The sequence below is a fragment of the Poecilia latipinna genome, unplaced genomic scaffold (genome assembly GCF_001443285.1).
Source record: "Poecilia latipinna isolate Pla-1442-1.1 unplaced genomic scaffold, P_latipinna-1.0 Scaffold50, whole genome shotgun sequence".
Taxonomy (NCBI): Eukaryota; Metazoa; Chordata; class Actinopteri; order Cyprinodontiformes; family Poeciliidae; genus Poecilia; species Poecilia latipinna.
The window spans coordinates 413,028-435,652 of NW_015112666.1; the positions used below are offsets into that span (position 1 = coordinate 413,028).

Genomic DNA, 22,625 nt, shown 5'->3' on the forward strand with positions numbered 1-22,625 from the left:
GCAGCACAAGAAGACTAACTTCAACCTTTTTGTACTTCTGGAGACTTAAAGTATACAAAAACATATCAAATGTGTTAAAATAAGTATATTTTTCCTGATATGCTCCCTTTAACAGCAAACAGAGCCGTTTGTTGTTCCCTCTCCGACTCGTCAGTGATTATGATGTCACTGGTTTGCAGCTGCAGATGGACAGCTGACCTCACTCTGCTCCTCGTGAGCGCTTGTGCACATCTACATGTTTGTTTGTGTTGAGCTGCTACATTAAACTTCACAACGTGTTTGTTGTCCTGGAACAAGAGAACAGGAACGGTTGAGCTGGCTGTTTGTTTCCTGTCTGAGCGCTGAGCCTTTACCGAGTTCTGACTCCATAAAAAGAACCCGTGTCCTCTGCTTGAGCTATCCACTTTCAGCAAAATACATGCATATGGCGTGAAAAGCTGGGAACTGTTTACATTGTCCAGAAACAGAACATCTGGTAACATTTAAGCGTTCTGAAAGCAGATATTGTTTGTGAGTTGCTCTAGCTGGTGGTATGTTTTCCTTCTGAAATGTAACCGTTCGGGTCTGTTAGCCGCGGCCACTGAACTGATCCACTCCTCTGTTTCTGCAGGATTTCGACGGAAGGAGTTCCGGGGGAAGCTCGCCATCGCCATCACCGCCAACTTCATCAACAGGAACACAACGGCGGAGGCGAAGGTGGAGGAGATCAGCGGCGTGGCCTTCATCTTCAATCAGAAGTTCTTTCAAGATCTCAGGGAGGCAACAGGTGACCGACGGGCAGCTGCTCAGTTTCTGCAGACATTTCACTTGAAACCGAAGTAACAAATATCAATAATTACTGAGACAATATATTGTCCAGCAAAATTTGTTACTGTGACAGTCGTATTGGTCACTCTGGATTGTATATAGGGTTCACAAATTAATTTGAGTAAAAATTTGCACTGTTAGATTATTATTGGAACTATTTCATTGCAAAGGCTAGAATAAAACTAATGTTTTCAATGATATTGAGGGTATAATAATTGAGATCAGGATGATATAGTTGTTAATTTTATAAATTACTGCTATATGGAAGCAGTGCATGCAAAAAAAAACAATAGATATAAATACAAATGTTATAATAGTTTGAATAATTCTGGGTTTTGTTTGAGTTGCCAGCCTTGCTGCAGTTTTATTGCTGACTAGACAATGTCCTCGGCGCTCTGAATCCCATAATTGCTGCTCCGGTCCTGAAATGACGACAGGATTGGCAGCCTTGGCAGCAGGGGGAAGAATTGTGTTCTGTTTCTGACAATCCATCTTTTTTCTCCTTCTCTTTTTAGGTATTGACCTGGAAAACATTGTGTATTACAAGGATGACACACATTACTTTGTGATGACTGCCAAAAAACAGAGCCTGCTGGAGAAAGGAGTCATTCTGCATGTGAGTGATCAAAGCGTTGGTGTCTCTTCCTGCTCCTCTTTACCCAGTATGAAAGCTGCGAACACGCAGAAGCAATCCCAGTCAGAAGAATGTCACTCCTGTGGCTCTCTTTCATTATTTTGTCTTTTTTTCTTCTTTGTGTGACTTGGCCAAACGTTGGTCTAATGGCCAAACCGAGCCAACAGCGTTCAGCAGCTCGCTGACTGCTGATGTCTTCACTGTAGACGGTGGCTTCCTTTCTCTGGGCACTTTCCTCAGGAAACAGGAAAGACCCTTTAAATGCCTGCCTTCATGTGAACACATAACCCTGCTGTGTGTTATGGAAGAGCTCCTTACAGTTGGTTCAGTTTTGGAAGACTGAGTCAGGATTTTTGGAGCTCTTTAAATTACCTGAGGTTGGATTCTCCACTGTTACCTGGAAAGTTTTGACACATTCAGAATATTTCATGTTTTTTCCCAAACTTTCATGCCCCTTTAATCTAATAGTCATAAAAGGAGTTAGCCTATCAGCAATACTATTAAAGCCTAAAATTGCTTCTTAATGCGTAATATAACCATGTTCTGCAAGTATATTTTCAAGTATTGCATTAGAAAAGGTTGATGGAAATGCCAAAAATTCAAAATGACTTCCTCAGTTTTGTAAAAAAGTTTTAAAGAAAGCTGGTGATTGTTTTTTTATTTTTCTAAAAAAACAAAAAAACAAAGACCTAAGGCTCTAAAGCAGCACGTTGGATGGATAAGTTCTGATGTAGTGAACCCTCCCTGCTGCTGGTAGGAACAAAATTTAGATCAATTTCAAAATCCCAAAATCCAGCTCACTCTCCACTTTTCTGAGGTGTGTAGATATTTTGCAGCCTCTACTTCCTGTTTATTGCAGCCCTGCATAGTCTCCACATCAGATGAAAATTACGCTTTTTGTAACTTGGTTAATTCGCTCCAAACTAAGAGGTGCAAACACGCCTAATTCACATTAGTTGCGATCTTTTAAATGTTTGCTCAAAATTCGCATGAGAGTCTGATGGAAACATGGCTGTAAAAGGCGTCAGAATCTGATTGCTGTTGTTAAGTCTCCCCGTTCTGTCTGTTGTTGTCCTGCAGGACTATGCAGACACTGAGCTGCTCCTGTCCAGGGCTAACGTAGACCAGGCTGCCTTGCTGTCCTATGCGCGTGAAGCTGCAGATTTCTCCACCAACCACCAGCTGCCCACCCTGGACTTCGCCATCAACCACTACGGCCAACCCGATGTCGCCATGTTCGACTTCACATGCATGTACGCCTCGGAGAACGCTGCCATGGTCCGCCAGCGCAACGGCCACAAGCTGCTGGTGGCACTAGTGGGCGACAGCCTTTTGGAGGTGAGGACCGATTGTTCTCTATCGGACCGGTAACGTTTGTAATTGTTCAATTACAGTTATAATCAAATATAACCACAAGAGCAACTGGTAGAGGAATTGTAAAATATCTTTTAGGAAAAGCTCCTTTGGTCAGTTTGCACATCAAACTCTTGGAATACATCACCATAAAATCTGAAAAATATCACATCAGTGAACTGTTTTAGAAATTCATGTACATAAATAAATAACAAATACAATTAATATCTTTGAATTACTTCAGTTTTGTAATTAATTCAAAATCAGCAGATCTTTGTATTTTTCATTTTACTGCATAACTCTAACTTTATTGCAAATTTTCTTCAAAAATAATCAAAAACATTAGGTTTGCTTACTCCCACCTGTAGGTGGCAGTATTTGATTCTTCTATGGCAAATTGCAAAAAGTCACATTTAGCATCATAAGTGCGAAATATTTCTGACAATCTGGTCGTTTTTAAAATCTTTTTTCTTAGAATCTCTTTTCATAGATTTGAAAGATGTTTGATGAGGACAAAATATCACAGAACATTTCTTGCCAAACTTTCTAAAGTATAACCCCAAAAATCAGTGATTTGATTGCAAGAAAACATAAAAATCAATTGTGAAATCCTGTAGGACAGTTTTAGTTTCCTCTGCTGCAGTGTGACCATATTAGGTAAATGAATGTGCTTTTCTCTGCAGCCGTTCTGGCCCATGGGCACCGGCATTGCTCGCGGTTTCCTGGCAGCCATGGACTCCGGCTGGATGGTGAAGAGCTGGGCGCAGGGAAAAACTCCTCTGGAGGTTCTGGCTGAGAGGTGCGGATGTGGAAACACTCGTACACATGTGCCAAGATTCACATTGTTCCTGCGTTCAGATTTACACACAGATCCACATTCCTAATCCACCTCTTCAGATACTCGCTTTTATCTCCAAGTGCTTTACTAGGAACTGTACCCGCTTGCGATTTAAAGCTTCAGTCCCACCTCTCTGAGTACTAATGGGATAAGAAGCTCTCATATGGCCTGAATGTGGCTGAATGTGCAGCATGTCTCTTTGCTTTGCTTTAATGGTTTGTTAATGGACTGAGATGAGCCGGTCCAGTACAGGGAAGGAAAGCTCACTGTGTTGTTCTGTTTTTTAGGGAGAGCATATACCGGCTTCTGCCTCAGACAACACCGGAAAATGTCAGTAAGAACTTCAGTCAGTACAGCGTGGATCCGACCACACGCTACCCCAACATCAGCCTTAACTTCCTCAGGCCCAGTCAGGTGAGTCTGACTGCTCACAAACCACAATCTTGTGGTTGTCATGTGACAAAATGAGGAAAGCTTCACTTCATTTTGTAATGACATCAGTCTGCAGTCTGGCATGCAGTAACAATGTTTATGCTGCAGGTGCGACACCTCTTTGACACGGGAGAAGGAAGGGAAATCCGAATTGAAATTGAGAATGTGATCAACTCGTCAACGCCGAAGCTAGCCCGGAATGGTCTGTATTATTTATCTTTCTGTTTTCCTTCCTGGGGTTATGTTAATTAGCTGAGCATTAGCAGTGCATCTACAATGTGTTGAAGAGAGACATCACTTTGTTTAAATGAAATAATGAATGACTGTATTTTCACTCCAGACAATTACCTGCTTGACAAACAGTTTCAAGGTAACACGAAGTCTGAATGCATGGTGTTCCTCAAGTTTTCTAATAGTTTTAACAGTTTTAAACCCTCCCTGCTTTGTATTCATAAAGAAAGAAATGTGAAGGTAATGGTGGAATGTGAGAACTTTGTGGACGAGTTGCACACGTTTCCTTTCGTGACTCACTAACCCGGCCGGATATGCTGCCGTCTTCCTGGATTTTTTCAGCAGCTTGTTTTAAAGATTCCCTCTTAAATCTGCAACCTCTAACTTCTTGTTTGCATCCATTTCCCCATAAATCAGTAAAATTGAGTGTTTTGAGATTGATACTAACGCTGCCTTTAGGATCATGGATGACAATAGTCGTATGACTTTTTGCCCAGTAACAGCGATGTTATGCTGATTGCATTTCTTTCCATTTTTAATCCTTCAGATCCACTCAACCTGCTACTTTAACTCCAACATTTTATTTAGTTATTTTTTGGTCTTTTCTTCCCAGAATCCATTGCTCGATCCAGTAAGCTGCTGAACTGGTGCCAGAGGCAGACGGAAGGATACAGGAACGTCAGCGTGACGGACCTCACCATGTCGTGGAAGAGCGGCTTGGCGCTGTGCGCCCTCATCCACCGATACAGACCCGATCTCATGTGAGTAGCAGGAGTCAGAACCTGCAGAGTGACAAAGAAAGATGGCAGATTTGCTTTTCTTCTGATGTTCTGTTACAAACTTACTAGTTAATAAGATCGCTGAGGAGTGAATAAATAATGCTACATGACCAATGCATTATTATTTGGTGTCACTGATCTGTCCAATACAGCAAAATATGTTCCCAATTATTCTTGAGTACAGTGAAATGCATATTTGAAAAACGTCCAATTTTTAAAGGGACAGCATTATGTGAAATTGACTTTTTTGAGTTTTGCATCATATTATAATGTTATTCTGTCATCAAAGCATACCTGTAGTGTTGCTTTGATTCCTTCATGCGTATTTAAGAAATCCTTTAATCTCCGTGACAACCATGCAGCTGGGCAACCCGCCTGGTTGGACCTAGCCCCGCCTTCAAGGCGCAGCTCTTCCTCAGAGCTGCAGCCTCCGCCTCACAGAGCACCCCTCGGCTCCTTCAGACTAGCCAGCAGCAATTAGCAAACATCTGGTGGAACTGCACATCTCCTGAGCTCATTATAGGAGCTACTTGTCAGAGCAACACTGGTAAAAACTTCGCTAAAGGGTTAATAGAGGAGTGACGTCATGGTGACTTCCTGAAGGCGGAGTTTCAGAAAGAGCAAGAGTTTTTAAAGAAACAGAGACCCAATTTCAAGGCATTAAATTACAAAGTAAAATTTCTTTTAAGTCATATTTTATATACAATTAAGTTTTTAATAACTGAAGTTAATATAGTTGTGTGATTATTCTATAAAATGGCACTGTGTGCCCCTTTAACATAAAGGCTAATAAGCTGCTATTTTCCGTAGCTAATTTGAGGCGTAGTCTTATGCCTTCCTGCTGCTCTGTTCTCTGCAGTATGTTAAGTAGTTTGGCTTTCTGCTCTGATGGAGCCTGCAGTCAGCTGCTTAACACTCACTCTGTTTGTTCTTCTATTCCTGGTTGCAAACACTGCCAAGTATGTCCCCCAGTGGTTAGCCTGGTGCTCAGCCTGCAGTGATGGTGTTCGTAAACAGTTTTTTATCACCCAGCAGGGCTTTTGGTTTTAAACTGATGGTTAACGAAGTCCCGCCGGGTTTGCTACTGGAGCCCTCCTCAAACCAAACCTTCCTCTGCAGCCCATAGATGCATAAACACTCTGCTCACCATCACACACACCATAAACAGCGCAGTTTCCATCCGCTGCGTCTAATGGGGTTTATTACCCTCTGGAGGTTATGCTGCAATTAACATTAGAAGCTATTAGTGGCTGTGTCCTACCTGACCTTTGCAGAGTAATGCTCGGCTGCGTCTGATTGGCCGGATGATGGGAGGAACAGAGTAATGAACGGAGGTTCAACAGAACCGCGTTCATGCGTTCTCATGTACAAGATGGATGTAAAGAGGGTTCAGAGGGAGGTCTCACTCTGTCCCTGATGTGATGTTCGGATGCTTATGGTTTTAAATGGACTTCATGTTTCAGCTGAGATGTATCGATGATGCATGTTAAGAGTATTTTAGGCTGAAGTATGATGACATTTACAGTAAAGCTTTTCCACAAAGTATACAGCAGTTAGCAGTGCAGAAATGCTGCGTCGTCAGTGGTTGTATTAGTCCAGACTCCCTGGCACCTCGTCCACATGAGAAGTTAGGGGGTCTGCTTGGTTGGAGAAGCCAAACTTTGGTTTCAAATCTGGTTGCAAATCATGAGATCATCTGGTAAAAACATTGAGAACTGCAGGATCCTTCGGTTCTCTGGAAGTTTGAACTGCTTGTTTTGTGTTTACGGCCCACATCATTTACTGTTTTGCCTCAACGTTCCAGTCACAGGAACAAAGAAATTCAGTTTTTTTTTTTTTCTCATTTATTGAAGCGGTGAGGTGAAACGGCTTAAAAACAGGACGATGTGGGTTTGAAAACAAAAGGAATCGGTTCCAAAGAACAGAAGAGTCCAGCTGAGCAACTTCACATCTGCCTTTTGGATCATATCACTGAAACTGGGATTAAATTTCCTTCATAATTTGGATTTTACTGAGATATTTTTGTCACCTAAATTCATTTGTTATTCTTAATTTTTATTTTTAAATGTGATATGCTGCTTTAGAGTTGCTATAACTACAGTAATAATCCGGCAGCATCAATGTTCTTAGTCAATAGGAGTTTTTTTCAGTTGATCTTTTTGATTTCTTTGATTTTCTTTCTGATTCAGTTGTTGGAACTACAACCCTAAATAGGAACATGGTAATGAAAACTAACATTTTAATATTTATGACATTCAATAAAAACCAAACTTAGCCAATTGATTTTTCGGAGAAAATAAATGAATCACGAACATTAATCATTAAAACATCTCAGCTTCTTACTGAAGATGTTTTAGCCAAACACTAGCAACAGAAAACATATTTTTATTGGTTTTTATCTTTATAAATGATTAAAATCAGGTTGGTTTTAGCTGTTTATGCACCATTCAGTGTTCACTGTACCTCCCTGTTCCGGGTTTTGTTTTCCTGCTCAGAGACTTTGACTGTCTGGATGAGGAGAACCATGAGAGGAACAATCAGCTGGCGTTCGACGTGGCAGAGAAGGAGTTTGGCATTTCGCCATGCATGACCGGCAAGGAGATGTCCTCAGTGGTGGAGCCAGACAAGCTCTCCATGGTCATGTACCTCAGCCAGTTTTATGAGATGTTTAGGGACACAGTGCCACCTGGAGGTGAGCGGCAGGAAAACACAGTCGCCCTTGTATTTGTGACTCATGTTGTTTGGTTGGTTTGTTTCCCGGGTTCGTTCTGTTGATAAAATCCTTGATACTTTCAACCAGGTGCTCACTAAGTGCTTGATATTCAAACTGCACAGTTTTGTATTAAACAAATATTACTGACACCTAATAAAAAGACGTGGACATCTCTTTCTCACCGTCTGAAGCTGAATTGAACTAAACGTTTCTGTTAGTTAAAATTACTAAAATTATTCATATTTTCTAAATGCCAGTTCTGAACTTGGTGAGAACATTTTTAAAGATGTTTTTGAAAATTTCTTTGTATTTCTTTTGCTTACGCAGGAAGCTCATTTACCTTAAAACATTTTGTTTGGATTGTTTCAAAGTAATGAATATTTATTATTCCTAATGTTCATCTTATATTTGATACATCAAGCAGCATTAAAGTATAATGAAATTTGGTTATTTTTAGTTAAATTGGTGATTTGTTCTCAGATTAATTGGGTGTACGGAGTGAGACGTTTCAAAGCATAACAATTTATTATATTTTATTTTCTTGTTTCTGCTGTAGAATACTATCACAAGACATCATTAATAACAGTGATAAACATCAAATAATTGTGAATTAAAATGATCTTTGTTTTGTTCACTTCTATTGTTTTAATCTCCAAAGTGTACTGGTGGATAAGTTTCTATATCTGTCTTAAAATGTGTGAAAATTGCTTGAGTTTTTCTGTGGGAAAAATGTTCTGCTCCGTTTCTGATGTGATCTGCTTTTATGCCTTTGAATCTGTTCAGATAACCAGAACTTGAGTCCAGAGGAGAAAGCTGCGCTGATTTCCAGCACAAAGTCTCCCATTTCCTTCCTCAGCAAGCTGGGTCAGAGCATCGCTATTTCCAGGAAGAGAAACCCCAAGGTAAAACACACACACACACAAAACACCTAAACTACAAAACCTTCAGCTCCTATTTTCAACTCTTCATCTTTAAGCTCATGCTTCAGGTCAAAATAACACCTCGCATTTTGTAAACAGGATAAAAAGGAAAAGGATGTGGACGGTTTGGGCAAAAGGAGGAAAACCAGTCAGTCTGAAGAAGTGAGTCTGACAGAGAAACTTGTGATTCTTAGTTCAGAAGACCATCCATCTGGAATGAACTAATTATTCTCACTTGACCAAATCTGGATTATTTTGTTTCTCCAAAGGAGGATGTTTCCAGGTCCTGTCGGGAAGAACGGCCGTCTGTCCCTGCTGTCCTGTCGGAGAGAAAAATGGACTGTGCTGCTGCAGGAAACCACAACAAAGTGAAGGTGATGGCCACTCAGCTGCTGGCCAAGTTCGAAGAGAACGCCCCGGCTCAGCCTGCAGGCCTCAAGCGACAGGTACGCCGGAAACATGCAGGACGTGTTTGATGCTCCTGCAGCTGCAGGCGGGGCATGTTCACATCTGGTTTGAGGTGACAGAATCTTCTGTTTGACCCGGCCGAGCTGTAGGCCGCGGTATTAATGAGCTGAAGTCCAGAACGCTACCGGTCAAGCAGATGATTGTTTCCGAGTCATGTGGGCGACCTTGCTGTGCTGACTGGACCCGAATGATTCACAGTTCTTTGGTTTGCTGGCTGCTGATGATGTGTAATGTGAGGAGCAGTGGGATGGCTAAGTTTCTGAAAAGGAGACGTGTCCTGGGTTTCCTACGGAAACATGGAGTGGATCAAACTGGGAAAAACTGCATAAGAAATCCAGATGTGTGAAACTGCTTCTGCTTGGTCTCCTTTGCACATCCCAACCTAATGTGAAAACGGCAGACTGTCTTTACCACAACCCCGTTAAAGCATCCAGATGGGTGTAAATAGGAAGAACAGAAGCTAGGAGATGTTCCTAAATGAGGCTCTTTAAGCAAAACACTCGACAAATAGTCAATATTTTATATCAAAATTATAAAAGTGGTTTGACTCGTTTAACATTTTTAACCAAAATAATTGCAGCATATAATTAATTAGTCACATTTTCATTGAACACCATACTCTGATATTAAACCAACATTCTCAATTCAAAAACCCTTTTTAGTGCTGAATTGTTGGATAGGAACGATGAATATATATAGTTTTTAATCTATTCATCAGATTATTCAACCATCAGATGAGAGCAGCTTGTTTTTCTGTTCATTCAGCTTTCCAGTGTTTCAGTGGTCATTCATGGATCTTCTTTAGAAATCTGGACGCTGATGTAACCGGATCCTTTTCTGCGTTGTGCTGGTTATTGAGTGGACAGGCCGTGACACTGACATTAGCGTTAGCTGCTACATCTTTAGCTCTGAGATGTTATTTTAGGCTTTCACAGCTTTGCCGACAGGCTAACTCGTTTTAGCGTAACTTTAACACAGTAATAGTCTTTTCCAGTATCTCATCAGATCAGTTGATGAAGCAGAATTTAACTGTGTTAAAATCCCGGCAGTATTATTGTAAGTGCATGTAAAACCTGGCTGAGGTTGATAATTTAATCCCACATTATGGGATTAATCCCACATTATGGGATTAAATTAAACCATGCAATCTCCGTGCTTTACAGCTTATTACTGCTGAATCCGAACTCTGTGGAAACGGTGTTTCTTTTACCTTATCTTAAAAAAACGAGGCTCTTTTAGGTTGGTTTTAAGGAAAGGTTGGGTTGGTTTTAAGGAAAAGGTCTTTCTTCCTGTTGAGAATGAATTGAAGTAACGAGTTAAAATTTTTGCCAAATAAAAAAACCCAAAAAACTTTTTGGTAATTTACAAGTGGACAAAACAAACAAAACAGATTTCCTATGTTTTCCTCTGTTTATTTAGATTAGTCTCCTCCATGACATTCCTCCATATCAAAGCTTCTTCTGCTCCCTGATATGTTGACACCATCATCATAAACTCTTTATTTTCTCCTCCACTCGCCTGTGACTCTTTCTTTTGTCTGTTTTCTCCCTGGCCTCTCCTCACCTCCTCTCTGGACCGTTCCATGACGCCTTGCATGATTGTTCTGTCTCTCATTCTGGCCACTGCCATGTTTGCCTGACCATTAAAGGGGGACTCTCTGCCCAACCTGGACCACTTTTTGCCCCCTTCCCCTCCACCGAACCCTGTGAACGAGCCAGTGCGCCTGGCTCCTGTCCCTGCATGGAGAAAGGTAGATGCAGATCTGATTAACCAGCAGTGAGGAAGCTGTGCTGCGTTGTGTGTGTGTTGAGCGAACGTTGTGTCTGTTGTGCCATCTCCTCCGTGCTTCTTCTGCTCTGGTTCAGAGACGCACCCAGCAGCAGGAGAAGCTGAGCATTCGCTACAAAGAAATGGTCAAATGTCAGACGCTGCCCAGCAGAGGGGATCAGGTATGGTTAGTTAGCGCTGTAGTTCTCCAGCCCTTAGAAACTCTTCACATCCTTAGATGATCCATCATAGATCACAGCTTTTGTAGAGAAGATGTAGAACGTGCACCTTTAGTGTACAATGATAAATAATTCTGCAGTTGCATAAAAAAATACTGTTTTGTGATCGATAACAAGTGATGCTCCAATCTGCCGATACCGATTTTAGCCAATTACGATTCCCAGTATCGACTCTTAATAATAATACTGAGGCGCCAAGACGAATTGGAAGTGAAGGACGGATTGTTTTCTCCGGATGTTTCTCCCAGGATAGCCTTGGCTTCTGCTTCTACTAACGATTAGATGCGTACCTTTGCCCTAATATTTGATTTCATCTTGCTGATCTTACTTATGTATGAAATATGTGAAGGTTAATATTCTTACTCTGTAGAAAAGTGTTTGCTGCAAAGCCACAAATACTCAGAGATCCTCCAGCCCTTTGGCTGCCAGAGTGACGGCTGCTCTCCATGGCCGCCGTATCTTTCATGGAAGACGCTCATTGATTGTTTTGAAGTCATCATGACAAGTCGCTTTGGAGTCAGAAACCATTCAGACAATGTCTGATTGCAGTCGCATTTAATTAGTGTGAAATGCAGCCTGTTTTCAGATGGATTCGTAGGGTGCATTCACACTGAACTCTTGTTAGTTTGACTGGGAAGTCTGGTTTGACTGGGGAGGCGTGAATGCATAATCAACTCTGATGCAGAACAAAAAAATTAAGTTTGTTCTGCCTACAAACCTCCGTCTCAGTTCGGTTGAGGTGAATTCGTCCGTGGTTTGAATCTAAGCAGATTGGGGACCGCTCCAAAAACAGGAAGAGGACCACACTGCAGGGCATTCTGGGTAAATGCAACCAAAACAAACGTGCATGACTAGCACTAGCAGGAGAAAAAAAAAATCCTACAAGCGTTTCCTTCAGTGGTTTTTGGTGCAGCGCCCCCACAGATGAAGAGGGGAACAGGTTTTTCAAAGGGTTTGGTTGGTGTCACAAAGAGAACTGCAGCAGCTGAAAATGTAACAAATGTTTCAACTTTGATCTCCAATCGAACCAAGTCCCTGTGTGTGTGTGTGTGTGTGTGTGTGTGTGTGCGTGTGTGTGTGTGTGTGTGTGTGTGTGTGTGTGTGTGTGTGTGGGTGTTTTTTTTTGGTGTTAATTAGTCTTTGTTGTAATTGTTGCAGACCAACTAAAAGCTCACCACAGTTGTTTTCCTATCCAACTTGTCGATTCTCCCCACGTCTGGTCTAGAAGCTCTGCTGCATTTAACGCTATAATAAACTTTTGGTTTATTATGACTTGTTTTCTTCAGTTATATTTACTTTTGCACATCTTATCGTTTTATTCTTCCTCTCCTGAATTTGCTGTTCCTGTCCCTCACTTTTCAAGGCCAGAAGTGCTGCAGAACAAACGTCCAGCTCGGGCTCTCGGAGCTGCCCAAAGAAAACCATTCTGCTCCCTTCCTCCTCCTCCACTTCCTCGCTCTCTCTTCACTCAGAGGTGACATAAAGTCTGCTGTTTGTTTCTGTTTGTCTGCCTCCCATAGCTATAAATCCACAGCAGACCTTCCTCTAGCCTCCCTTTACTCCAGCTGCTCTCCGTGTTTTCCCATCAGTGTCACGTTAACTTTGTGGAGAGATCAGGTTGTCTGTAAAAGATGGGAAATTGCTTTTAGAAACCCTTCTCTACTCGTTTCTGTTTTCAAGAATTTACCCCCAGAGCAAGAGGAGCTTGAATACTATGAAAGGCCTCTGATACACAGGGTACAGTACTGCATCTCTGTATGTTCATAAAACCTGTTAGAGCCAACCATGACGTCTCACCAGAGCTCCTTTAACAGGAAGGGAAGCTGTCACTCACAGTTGACCTCGCTCCCATTCACATCCCTGGTATTCAGGAGCGGGCCGACCGCCTCATCTCCAGGTTTAAGGGCAAAGCTGATAAACCACCAAAGGTGCTCAGCATGCATGGACATTCTTCTACCTTTGGGCTCATTTGTTGCACAGATCAAAACGTTTCTGCTGAGTCTGCACATCTAATTTCCCCTTTCAACCTTCCTCTGCCTCCCGGAAGCCTAAGAAAAAGCCGTCCCGTTTCTTTTTAGAGCAGTGGTACTCGAGCCGAGGCCCGAGTCCGAGCCCAGCCTCACCTCTGTCCTCCCCTGATGCTTCCAGAAAGGTCAGACTGAGACTCACCCTCTGCAGTGCCAAAAAATAACAGTTTTCCTTGAAAATAAAACCGTAATTGAAGTTTCACCTTAATTTTTCACATTCTGAGTTTATTTAAAGTGAAGTCTGTAGTTTTGTGACAGATGCTTGTGCCACATTTGCCTACGAAGTGCAGTGAATCCTTTCGCATCATGTACACACCCTGCTTTAAATTACTGCATGAATGACAGGCTCAGTTTGCGCCACAAGCTCGGCTAATTGATCCAGAAGTTTGAATCTTGGTGCTTCATTCCTGCAGTTCCACTTGGTAACTAAATCAACTGCTTTTCTGCAGGAGCCAGTGAGGCCTCTGGACTCTGAACAGATGCCCATATATGTGCTTAGTATTCAGGAAAGAGCTGAACAACTTGAATTTCAGTTGGAAGGCAAGCGAGTCGGGCCGCAGGTGAATCCCCCATTTAACACAGACAGCTGAAAACTGTAAACGACCCCTTGTTCTCCGGTATGCTAAGCATGTAATCAAGTGACTATAGGAGAGCATCAGAATACAAGTTACACTATGGCGAGCATTAACTTTGCAGAAATGCAATTCTTAAAGGGCATAACTCATCATATTTTAAAGGGAGAAAACCTTAAAATGTTCGAGGTAATCTCTCAGGAAGCATTTCCTTATATGGATAATGATGTGCATTAAAGAGTTTCTCTGTCTGCCTGGAGACGACTCTGATTCATTTCTTAATCATAAGAGAAACATTTCTGACAGGAAAATGTGGAAAGAATGTCTGATGCTTATTGATGACAGAAAAAGGACGTAGTGAGCATCTTTGCAAAGATCATCTATTCAGGAAATTCATAGAACTTTGTAAAAGGAAACTAGGTCAAGAGAGGCAAAAAACCCCTTTTTGGAACTATTTAGCAGTTTAGATTGTAAGTTAAATCCATTTTCTTTCATGTAAATTAAACCCATAAAAACTTTCCTCTCTCCCTCTTGAGCCAAAGAAAAAACCCTCTCGTTTTTTTATGGAGCGATGGCACCTGGCCCGCGCCCAGAGCCCCCCCGACAGCCGCCCGTCCGCCTGCTCCAGACAGGTAGTCGTTTCGCACCTGGAGGGCACGGATTGCTGACGCTGACACACTGCACCTGCATTTGGTGTTCCAGCAAGATGCATCACCACAGTTAGCTTCAAAATGGCTTAACACGACTAAACTCACTGCAGATTTTCATCCTGCTGAGAAATGAAAACACAAACTGAGCTGCAACCTGCTGCACAGTGATTGTTGTTGCTGTGATTAATAATTGTGTTGTGTTTTTCTGTAACTGTGGCTCTGAACTCTAAATATTATCACAGAAAGGCTTTCCATTCATCTGTTCTGGCACTTCTCATTCTGCAGTCGCAATAAATTCTGATGCTATAGTGGATAAAAATTGTATCTGAGAGGTTAAATAGGATAAAATCTGAAGATTATTGTTTCAAATCCAGATGAACTACCAGCTTTAGTTGAGAGCAGGAAACCAGCTTCCATTTTGCTTTTGGTTTTCAGTCCTTGTTTGTTAAAGTCATTAAATGTGTTTGTGTGTGTTTTTTTTTAGCATTTCTCACTTTGTAAAGCCAGTTTTTTCCAAGCTAGGCCTCCATAAGGTTGCTGTTTTTGGATAAGACTATGGATTGAGTTTATGTTAGGTTAATGGTTAGTTATATATGTACAAGTAATGGTTCGGTTTAGGCTAAAGGTCATGGTTAGGGTGCAGAGATGAATAGAAGTCAATCCAAAGTCCTTGTGAAGGTAGAAACACATAACTTGTGTGTTTCATCATGTCTGTGTGTGTGAGAGTGAAAAATGCTGCTTGAAGTGACTGTGGAAGAATAATCCTTACGCATTTCAGAGGCACCGATTAGATTCCTGTTTAGAAACTTTATTTTTTCATCTGTGAAGCTCAAGCTGAGACAAAGTGATAAACTTCAAGTGTTTATTTCTGTTGATTTGGCTGAATATGACTTGCAGCCAAAATTCAGTTTCTCTGAAATGTATAATATTATTTAAGACTTAAAAAAAAAAAAAAAAGAATGTTTAGTGGAAGGAAAAATGTTGTAGCATTACGGTGCTGACGGGCCAAAACTCCTCCCATTTTGGGGGAACATCGGGGGGCTCGTGATGATTTGATAATCCATGTCGTCTTCTGGTCCTCCAGGATGTTTCTGGTCCAAAATAAGTTCAACCGTCTACCAGGATGTGTCACAGAACGTCATGTTTCTATCTGCTGGCAAGTTTCATGGCAGTGCTAAACTAAGTTCCAGTAGGACTTGGTACTGACCCACACTGTTAAAAGTACCGATACCTGGTAACCATGGCAACACCAGCAAAACAACCTGACCTGATCCCTACAAAGAATCTATGGGCTGACAAGACATCAGAACCAAAACGCTACAGCTTCCTGAGCAGCTCAGCAGGCCGGCCCACATGCTGCGCTGCATAGATCCAAAAGGAGCCCAGACCGAGTCCTGAAGGCAGATACTGTCTGCAGATGATCCATTTTGCTTGTGCACTTTTTTCTGCCACATTTTCCTTCCACTCAACTTTCCTTTAATGTGGATACAGTGTCTGTGAACAGACAGCTTCCCCAGCAATGACTTCCTGTTGGTTATACCATAACATTTCACATTAGTAATCCTTACTTTAAGTCTTTTTCATGTACATTTTTAGTTTTCTGAGAAGCTGAATTTGCTGATTTCTTTGCCATGATGATTAAAACTGACAGAAATACAAGCTGGTGATTTATCACTTTGTGTGAAGGAGTTCAGTGGGGTTTGGGTTTGTTGTCATGAGCTGAGTTTTGTTTGCAGCTTGTTCAGTGAGGCGGCTGTAGCTCTTCTTAACGCTTGGTCAGTCAAGCATGGAAACAGCTCTGTCGTGTGAAACTGCCTTTTCTCCCTCTGCTCTTACACACACCTTTTCCCTTTTGTTCTCCGTGTCCCATTCCTGTCCTTCAGTCATTTCTAATGTTTCTTCACTGTCTCTCATGCTGCTGCTAGCACTTGGTGAGGATGTACACAGGGGGAGTTAGCAGCCTGGCTGAGCAGCTAGCCGGCCAGCTTCAGTCTCAGGAAGAGTCCAAACCCACACATGAACCAGAAAGGAGGGATTTGGTAAGCATGTTGTCTGTAGGGTAGAAAGCACCGAAGCAATCCTTTGTGCTTAATCAGCTGACTCTGATTATTACAGATCATCCACCCACAGTTTGATTGTTCTTCTTTATTATTTAGAAAGGCATAAATACTCAAAAGCATTGAACCCCATACGTTTTGTAATCTGAGCTGTTTTGGCAAAAAGCACATATGGAAGATCTGGAACAGACAATTTATGGCTAAACAGTGACAAGAATCAATAAAAATTAATGAATTGTGTCAGGATGTCAAAGCTTTTGTCTTTATGTTGTGTCGTTTAGGAAATAAAACGTTTGAAAAACATGTCAGAGCAGATTTTTTTTTTTTTTTTTTTCAAATGTCTTTCACAATTTAGTATCTGATTCCCAATTCAGTGACTCCTTATTACTTTGGGATGATCTGCCAGAAAACTGCAAGGCCCTCATCAATGAGTTCTACATCTCCTGAATCCTGACAGATTCCTGTGTTTCCATGTGTGATCTGAGTAGAAAGAATGAAAACTGAGGGAGTAAGCATGAGTTGTTCAGACGAGCAACACTTTTAAAAAGTTGGAGAGACACACTGTAGCATCAGAAGAAATCTATCATTGAAATCCGTTATGAAAATGAAATATGAGCATAAAGCGACCAAAAACTTGAAGAGGGACTTTATGAAAATGGTAAAAGATATGAACAAGCAGAGATACAGAAATAGTTGAAGGATATTACTTCATTTTAAAGTTTTAATGGTGTCTCTAGGTGAAAGTATATGGAAGTATTTACTTTTGATTGTTGCATTTCATTTAGAAAGGACATAAATGCTCAAAGATTGTATAAAAAGGGTTGAGCTCATAATAACCTGGCTTTCCCTTTTGTTCTGCGTTTGCATCTAAACGCTGACTCGACTGTTTTCCTCGCAGGGTTCTCTCAGGAAAGAGTTCCCCGTCAACATCGGCGGCAGCGACGTCTGCTTCTTCTGCCGGAAGCGAGTCTACGTCATGGAGAGGCTGAGCGCGGAGGGGAAGTTCTTCCACCGCAGCTGCTTCAAATGCGACTACTGCGGGACAACGCTGCGACTTTCCTCCTACGCATTTGATGTGGAGGACGGTGAGGCCGACACTGGAGGAGCATCATGCTGTTATTTTACATGCACACACACAAGGCTCCTCGGCTTGAGTGTTACTGAACCAGTTTGAAACATTTCAGCTGCTGGGTGAAATAAAATGAACCTTTTTTTTCCTGACAACAAAATTACCCCAACAATCAGAATGATAACAGGAGATAAACTGTAACTCTGCTGCCCTCTAGTGTCAGGTTGAACCACGTGTGTTTGTGAACAAACTCCTTTTTAAATCACAGATTTTTTTTAAGTTAACAATTTAACTGGTGAATAGTTTCAAAACTTTTTTTTTTTTTCATTTAATGTATCCTGTTTGACTTTTCCAAAAAATAACTGATAATGTAGTGTTGCATAAAATGTTTATTTTCTTATTTAAGAAAGTAATGTAAGTACTGTATTTTTTAACGTATTTCTAATATTTCATAAAATAAGCTTAAGTGGTAAAATGAAAAACCGCAGAATGTGCCAATTTTTTTTAATGCAAATAATAAATGAAATAATTGATTTCTTAAATAATCACCAGCTGTAGCTCTAGTTTAAATTACACCAAAGTTTTTAGTTTTATGTCCTTTTTTCTGTTTGTTTTTCCGTCTAATAGTTATTTTTCAGTTGAATTGTTCAATGAACTCTGGAATTATAGCAAGTGTGCTGACACTTTTTCTTTAATCTAACTTTTAACAATGATAAATGAGGACATTTGTAGTTTGTCAGGGTTTGCAGAGTGTGCTCTCGCCCTGAACCTGCCGGCCCTGTGACCGCAGACCTTCTCGCTCTAAGGTTCCCATTGTTCAGACGGACAGGCAGCAGATTGTTGGGTGAGACAGAGTAGCTGTTTCTCACTGTTTTCTGTGGGATTTCTGCCCACTGAGGGTCTGAGCTGAAACACAAAGACGCTTCTCTTTTATTTTAATTTGCACACACACTCCACCTTCTGGATGATTCTGTTTCATTTGATTATATTTTCTGTTCTGTTTTTCTTTTTTTCTTCCAGGGAAATTTTACTGCAAGCCTCACTACTGTTACCGGCTGTCTGGTTACGCCCAGAGGAAGAGGCCGGCTCCTTCTCCTTCTCCTGCTCCAGTCTCAGCTAAGGTGCCTCTATTTATTTATTTATTTTTTTTACGCAGATTAATGCGTCTTCCTTACAAAATCAGACAGTTGTTGCAATGTGGTTTGAGCAATCGCACGTTTTCTGGATCGCAGGAAAACCAGACGCCCCTAACTCCGATTCAGACCGTGGACGGCCCCAGCAGGGCGGCGGCGGCGGCTCCCTCGGCCGAGATCCCGCCCTCAGGTACCAGATTTTCCTCTGTAGATGTGGTGGCTGTGTCCCGCCGTCTGGCCGTGGGGGTGGGAGTCCCTCTGCGCGCCCTCCGCCGCTCCCTGTCCTGGACTTGTCACCAGGTGGCGCTCAACCCCTTAGATTCTCCCTTCCTTTGCACCTACTGCATCTACCTCTTCTGCTGTTTCACTGTCAACGTCCTTCTGAACCTCCTCTAGCATGAAACCTCCTTTTGATTTGATCTCACTCTGTTTTAGTCTCTGCTCACTAATTTAAGGGAGATTTCGTAGATTTAAGGATTACTAACAGAACTGGATGTGTTCATGTTGGTCTTTTTTTTCTGGTTAATTTATTCCTGAAGACGCATCACCCATGTCTCCTTTTGCCAATTTAGGATTTGTAATTGGCAGAGGAAGTTAGGTAGAGGTCTTGCAGTAAAATCGTAGAGTTGAATGGCGCATCATGAATCTTTTTCTCTTGGCTTAGAAATTCAGATGAGCTGATCAGGATTCCTGCTGATCAGCTCTTCAACTATCAGCTGCTTGTGGTTTCCTGCCTGTTTGTATGAAGATCCAAGCCAAGAGTCCCTGTTTGGTGTTTGTAACCTTTTACTAGCCTGTGACTGCTCTTTTTTTAGCTCTACCTCCTCCTTGTGTGATGTGTTTCCTTTCATGCCTGCTGTGTGATCTTCTCTTTTCTCTGTAAGCTGTTCTGCACCTAAACTTTACCCACCGTGCTGTAATGAAGTGCCTGTATCAGTGCTTTGTGAGCTTTACCTTTCCCCCCTCCTACTGGAGCATCTTAAAACTGGAGGCTTTATTAGTGCTGGAAGCTGTGCCCTCTGATTGGCTGATTTTTATCCCTCTGTTCTCGTTTCAAAGCTTTGTTTTTTCTCAGTGCAGCACAACATTTCTGCATGTTAAATAGGACTAGATGCAGCTAAATAATGGACACTTTGCTGAAAATATACAGAATATAAACAAAAATATCGTTCAGGTTTGTGCAAACTTTGTGCTATGCGTTTTATCATAATTAAAGGATTAATTTAAATGTTTGATTATTTACTTGCTTCTTAAAGTTTAAACTATTGAAAGTTATCAAGCATTGTTTATATATATAAATGGATAAAAACTGATTTTTTTTTACATTTTAGGTACATTTAGATAACGTAAAGTGCTTGTAAATAAAATAACAATAAAAATGGTAGTTTAGTTTAATATTGGTGTTCAGATATAAAGAACTCATGACATTTAACCTTTAAAGTAGCTGCATTATGGTATAATAACGTATTACAAATTATTATCTTAAGTCGTTTAGATATAGCTTAGAGTGTAAGATATTTTACATCAGTTGTTATATTTTATTCACATCATTTGAAAACAAAGTCCTTGGGTTATTTTGACCCCTGGTCAGGGCCGGGTTTAGAAGGATGTTGGCCCTGGGCTGCAGCCATATTTGGTGCCCCGTCCGTAAAAAAGCTAAAATATTTTATTAATGTCTGTATATCAGCAGTTTTGTTCCTAAAACGATGGGCTATAATTTACCTGAATAGTATTTACATGTTGTATGAAGTGCAATATTTGCTAAACATTTGTATTTATTTTAGCCATTTCCTGATTTCTGAAGATCAGCACATCTCCCCTGTTTGAACATGTTCTCTTGTCTTTCCCCTTTTGAAGAGTTCTGCACAGAAATGGAATCTTTTGTGACCAGATATTTTTACCCCAGAAAAACAGGAATTTCCTGACTAACAGTCAATTATTTATATTCACTTCTCCATATGAAATTATTGGGGAAATTTGATTCATTTAGTGATGAAGTGTTTCTTAAGTCTTTTTCAATGTAACACAATAAAAATTAAAACCAGATAAAAGAGGAATATGAAAATAATTCCAGTTTATTGGCAATAGTTTAATTTTAGTAATATTTACTTAAAATAAATTAATTTGATGTTAATGATTGTAAGAATTAAACAAGTAACCAACAATGAATAAACTTAGTACAAGGCTCAACACAAAATTAAACATCCCAGGAAAAAACCCCTGAAATACAACAAAATCAGAGATGGTCAGAAAACGGATAATGAGGGATTTAATATGAAAGACTCTTTGTGTTGCACCATTTCCTGGATTCTCAGTTGATTGGGTTGTAATCCCACATAATGATTGGAGGCATCAAAATCTTGTTTTAGTTCAGAATTCACTCACACTTTGTGTGATCTGAACAGTTTTAAGGTTTGCTTTTCAGGATGGGATTAAGGAAAGGCACCAGCCTTGTGTATGAAACTGTAGCATAACATAAGATTACATGTTTGTTTTTATTGTTTGCTGTAGGAATATAATCTAATCCAATAAATTCAAAAGCGAAATTGGTGTGTCCTTGTCGGTTTGTCCTAACGTTGGTGTGAACTGCTTGAATGGAGATCAGGTGTAAAAAACCTGGAGACCAGGACTGAAATGATTAGTCCAGTTATTCATGATTAATTGGTTATTGAGATAATCGTCAACTAATTTGGTAATTTATTAATCGTTAACTGGAATATTCAGTCTGAAAAAGGCCATTTACTGAAAAAAAAAACATGTTCAGGGGAGTAGTTAAAATAAAACTGTACAGGAATTCATTCTGAATTTAAAATAAAAATGTTTTTGTTTGTAAATATGTTTTAGGCAAAACTCCAGTTTTAGTTTCACTCAGTTCAGATTTAATAAAGGAATGCTGTTATTGAATTTTAATCAATAAAACATTTTCTTCTTATTTAAGAGGAATTGAATTATTTATTTCTCATATTTCTAAAGTTTAAAAAAGGCATAAGGAGTTAGATGAAAAATCAATGTGCCATTTTTTAACTCTGATTCATTGATTAGTCATTAGAATAATCAATAGATTAATCAGTTACCAGAATGTTGTTAGTTGCAGCTCTGCTGGAAACAGGTCCAGCATGGAGTCGGTCCTGCATGGCGCCTGAACTCCTCTCCTGCATCCAGTCGATTCTCAGCCGTGTATTTTTTGCTCTTTTTCTTCCTCCGGCTCGTTTCCACCCTGGGGTCTGCGTTTAACGCCGGGCCGCAGCACCGGAGGTCAACGGCGTGCAGGAGCCCAGCATGGCCAAACGTCTCCGTGGAACCCCGGAGCGGATCGAGCTGGAGAACTACCGCCTGTCCCTGCAGCGGGAGGAGGAGCTGGAGGAGGTGCCGGAGGAGACGCTGGCCGAGCACAACCTGAGCAGCGTGCTGGACAAGGCCACCGACGTCGACTTGGGCTCCAGGTCAGATCCTGTGAACGAAAGCGTTAATTCACGCTGTTTTAAAGCCATTTATGTCTTTTTTATACGCTGTGAATTTTAGGTTTCTGCAGTTTGAACATCATTTCCTTCTCTGTTTCTCTGTGGGGATAGTCTCCGGTTTCTTACAAACGTAATCTGAACTCCACTCTCTCTGCACAGGAAAAACTAATATAAGCATTTAATATCAGTTGATGTTGATAACTATTAATATTGATAATTATTGATTAGTTTTTTTTGTTTAAAATACCTGAAATACTGACACACTGTTGACATTTACTTTCTGTTTTATCCACAGTTTTCACTCGATGCCGTTGTTTTTTATTTTTAAGCAGTTATGAGGCATGAGGGCGGAACATGAAACTGAGTCCTGCACAAGTTAGGTTGTTGCTAGGCAACCGAAGACTGAGTTAGTTGATGCCACCCACCTCGCTTAATGAGAGGTTGAGCAGATAAATCCTGTCCTCTGCCTACATCT

The 22,625-nt window shown here is 40.9% G+C and overlaps 1 protein-coding gene and 1 long non-coding RNA gene across 9 annotated transcripts in view; one reads left to right on the forward strand and one right to left on the reverse strand.

Annotated features, from left to right (window-relative positions):
* mical3a (microtubule associated monooxygenase, calponin and LIM domain containing 3a) overlaps positions 1-22,625 on the forward strand; it is an 80,137-nt gene that overhangs the window by 25,480 nt on the left and 32,032 nt on the right. For 3 of the 8 annotated variants that reach the window (XM_015051007.1, XM_015050998.1, XM_015051016.1), the window contains exons 6-30: positions 611-766; positions 1,323-1,423; positions 2,522-2,779; positions 3,478-3,593; positions 3,920-4,046; positions 4,173-4,266; positions 4,405-4,434; positions 4,909-5,056; positions 7,570-7,766; positions 8,571-8,689; positions 8,807-8,869; positions 8,977-9,153; positions 10,824-10,925; positions 11,041-11,124; positions 12,545-12,655; positions 12,862-12,918; positions 12,996-13,109; positions 13,229-13,333; positions 13,658-13,768; positions 14,317-14,412; positions 16,356-16,469; positions 17,386-17,572; positions 18,577-18,677; positions 18,789-18,879; positions 21,937-22,132. In XM_015051007.1, the coding sequence (XP_014906493.1) occupies positions 611-766; positions 1,323-1,423; positions 2,522-2,779; positions 3,478-3,593; positions 3,920-4,046; positions 4,173-4,266; positions 4,405-4,434; positions 4,909-5,056; positions 7,570-7,766; positions 8,571-8,689; positions 8,807-8,869; positions 8,977-9,153; positions 10,824-10,925; positions 11,041-11,124; positions 12,545-12,655; positions 12,862-12,918; positions 12,996-13,109; positions 13,229-13,333; positions 13,658-13,768; positions 14,317-14,412; positions 16,356-16,469; positions 17,386-17,572; positions 18,577-18,677; positions 18,789-18,879; positions 21,937-22,132 (3,055 nt within the window). The remainder of the gene's footprint in view (positions 1-610; positions 767-1,322; positions 1,424-2,521; positions 2,780-3,477; positions 3,594-3,919; positions 4,047-4,172; positions 4,267-4,404; positions 4,435-4,908; positions 5,057-7,569; positions 7,767-8,570; positions 8,690-8,806; positions 8,870-8,976; positions 9,154-10,823; positions 10,926-11,040; positions 11,125-12,544; positions 12,656-12,861; positions 12,919-12,995; positions 13,110-13,228; positions 13,334-13,657; positions 13,769-14,316; positions 14,413-16,355; positions 16,470-17,385; positions 17,573-18,576; positions 18,678-18,788; positions 18,880-21,936; positions 22,133-22,625) is intronic. The other 5 variants (XM_015051037.1, XM_015051049.1, XM_015051045.1 and 2 more) reach the window with 3 other exon arrangements.
* LOC106958930 (uncharacterized) overlaps positions 5,944-22,625 on the reverse strand; it is a 33,289-nt gene continuing 16,607 nt past the window's right edge. The window contains exon 3 of the long non-coding RNA XR_001427254.1: positions 5,944-5,959. This is a non-coding gene — a long non-coding RNA (uncharacterized LOC106958930). The remainder of the gene's footprint in view (positions 5,960-22,625) is intronic.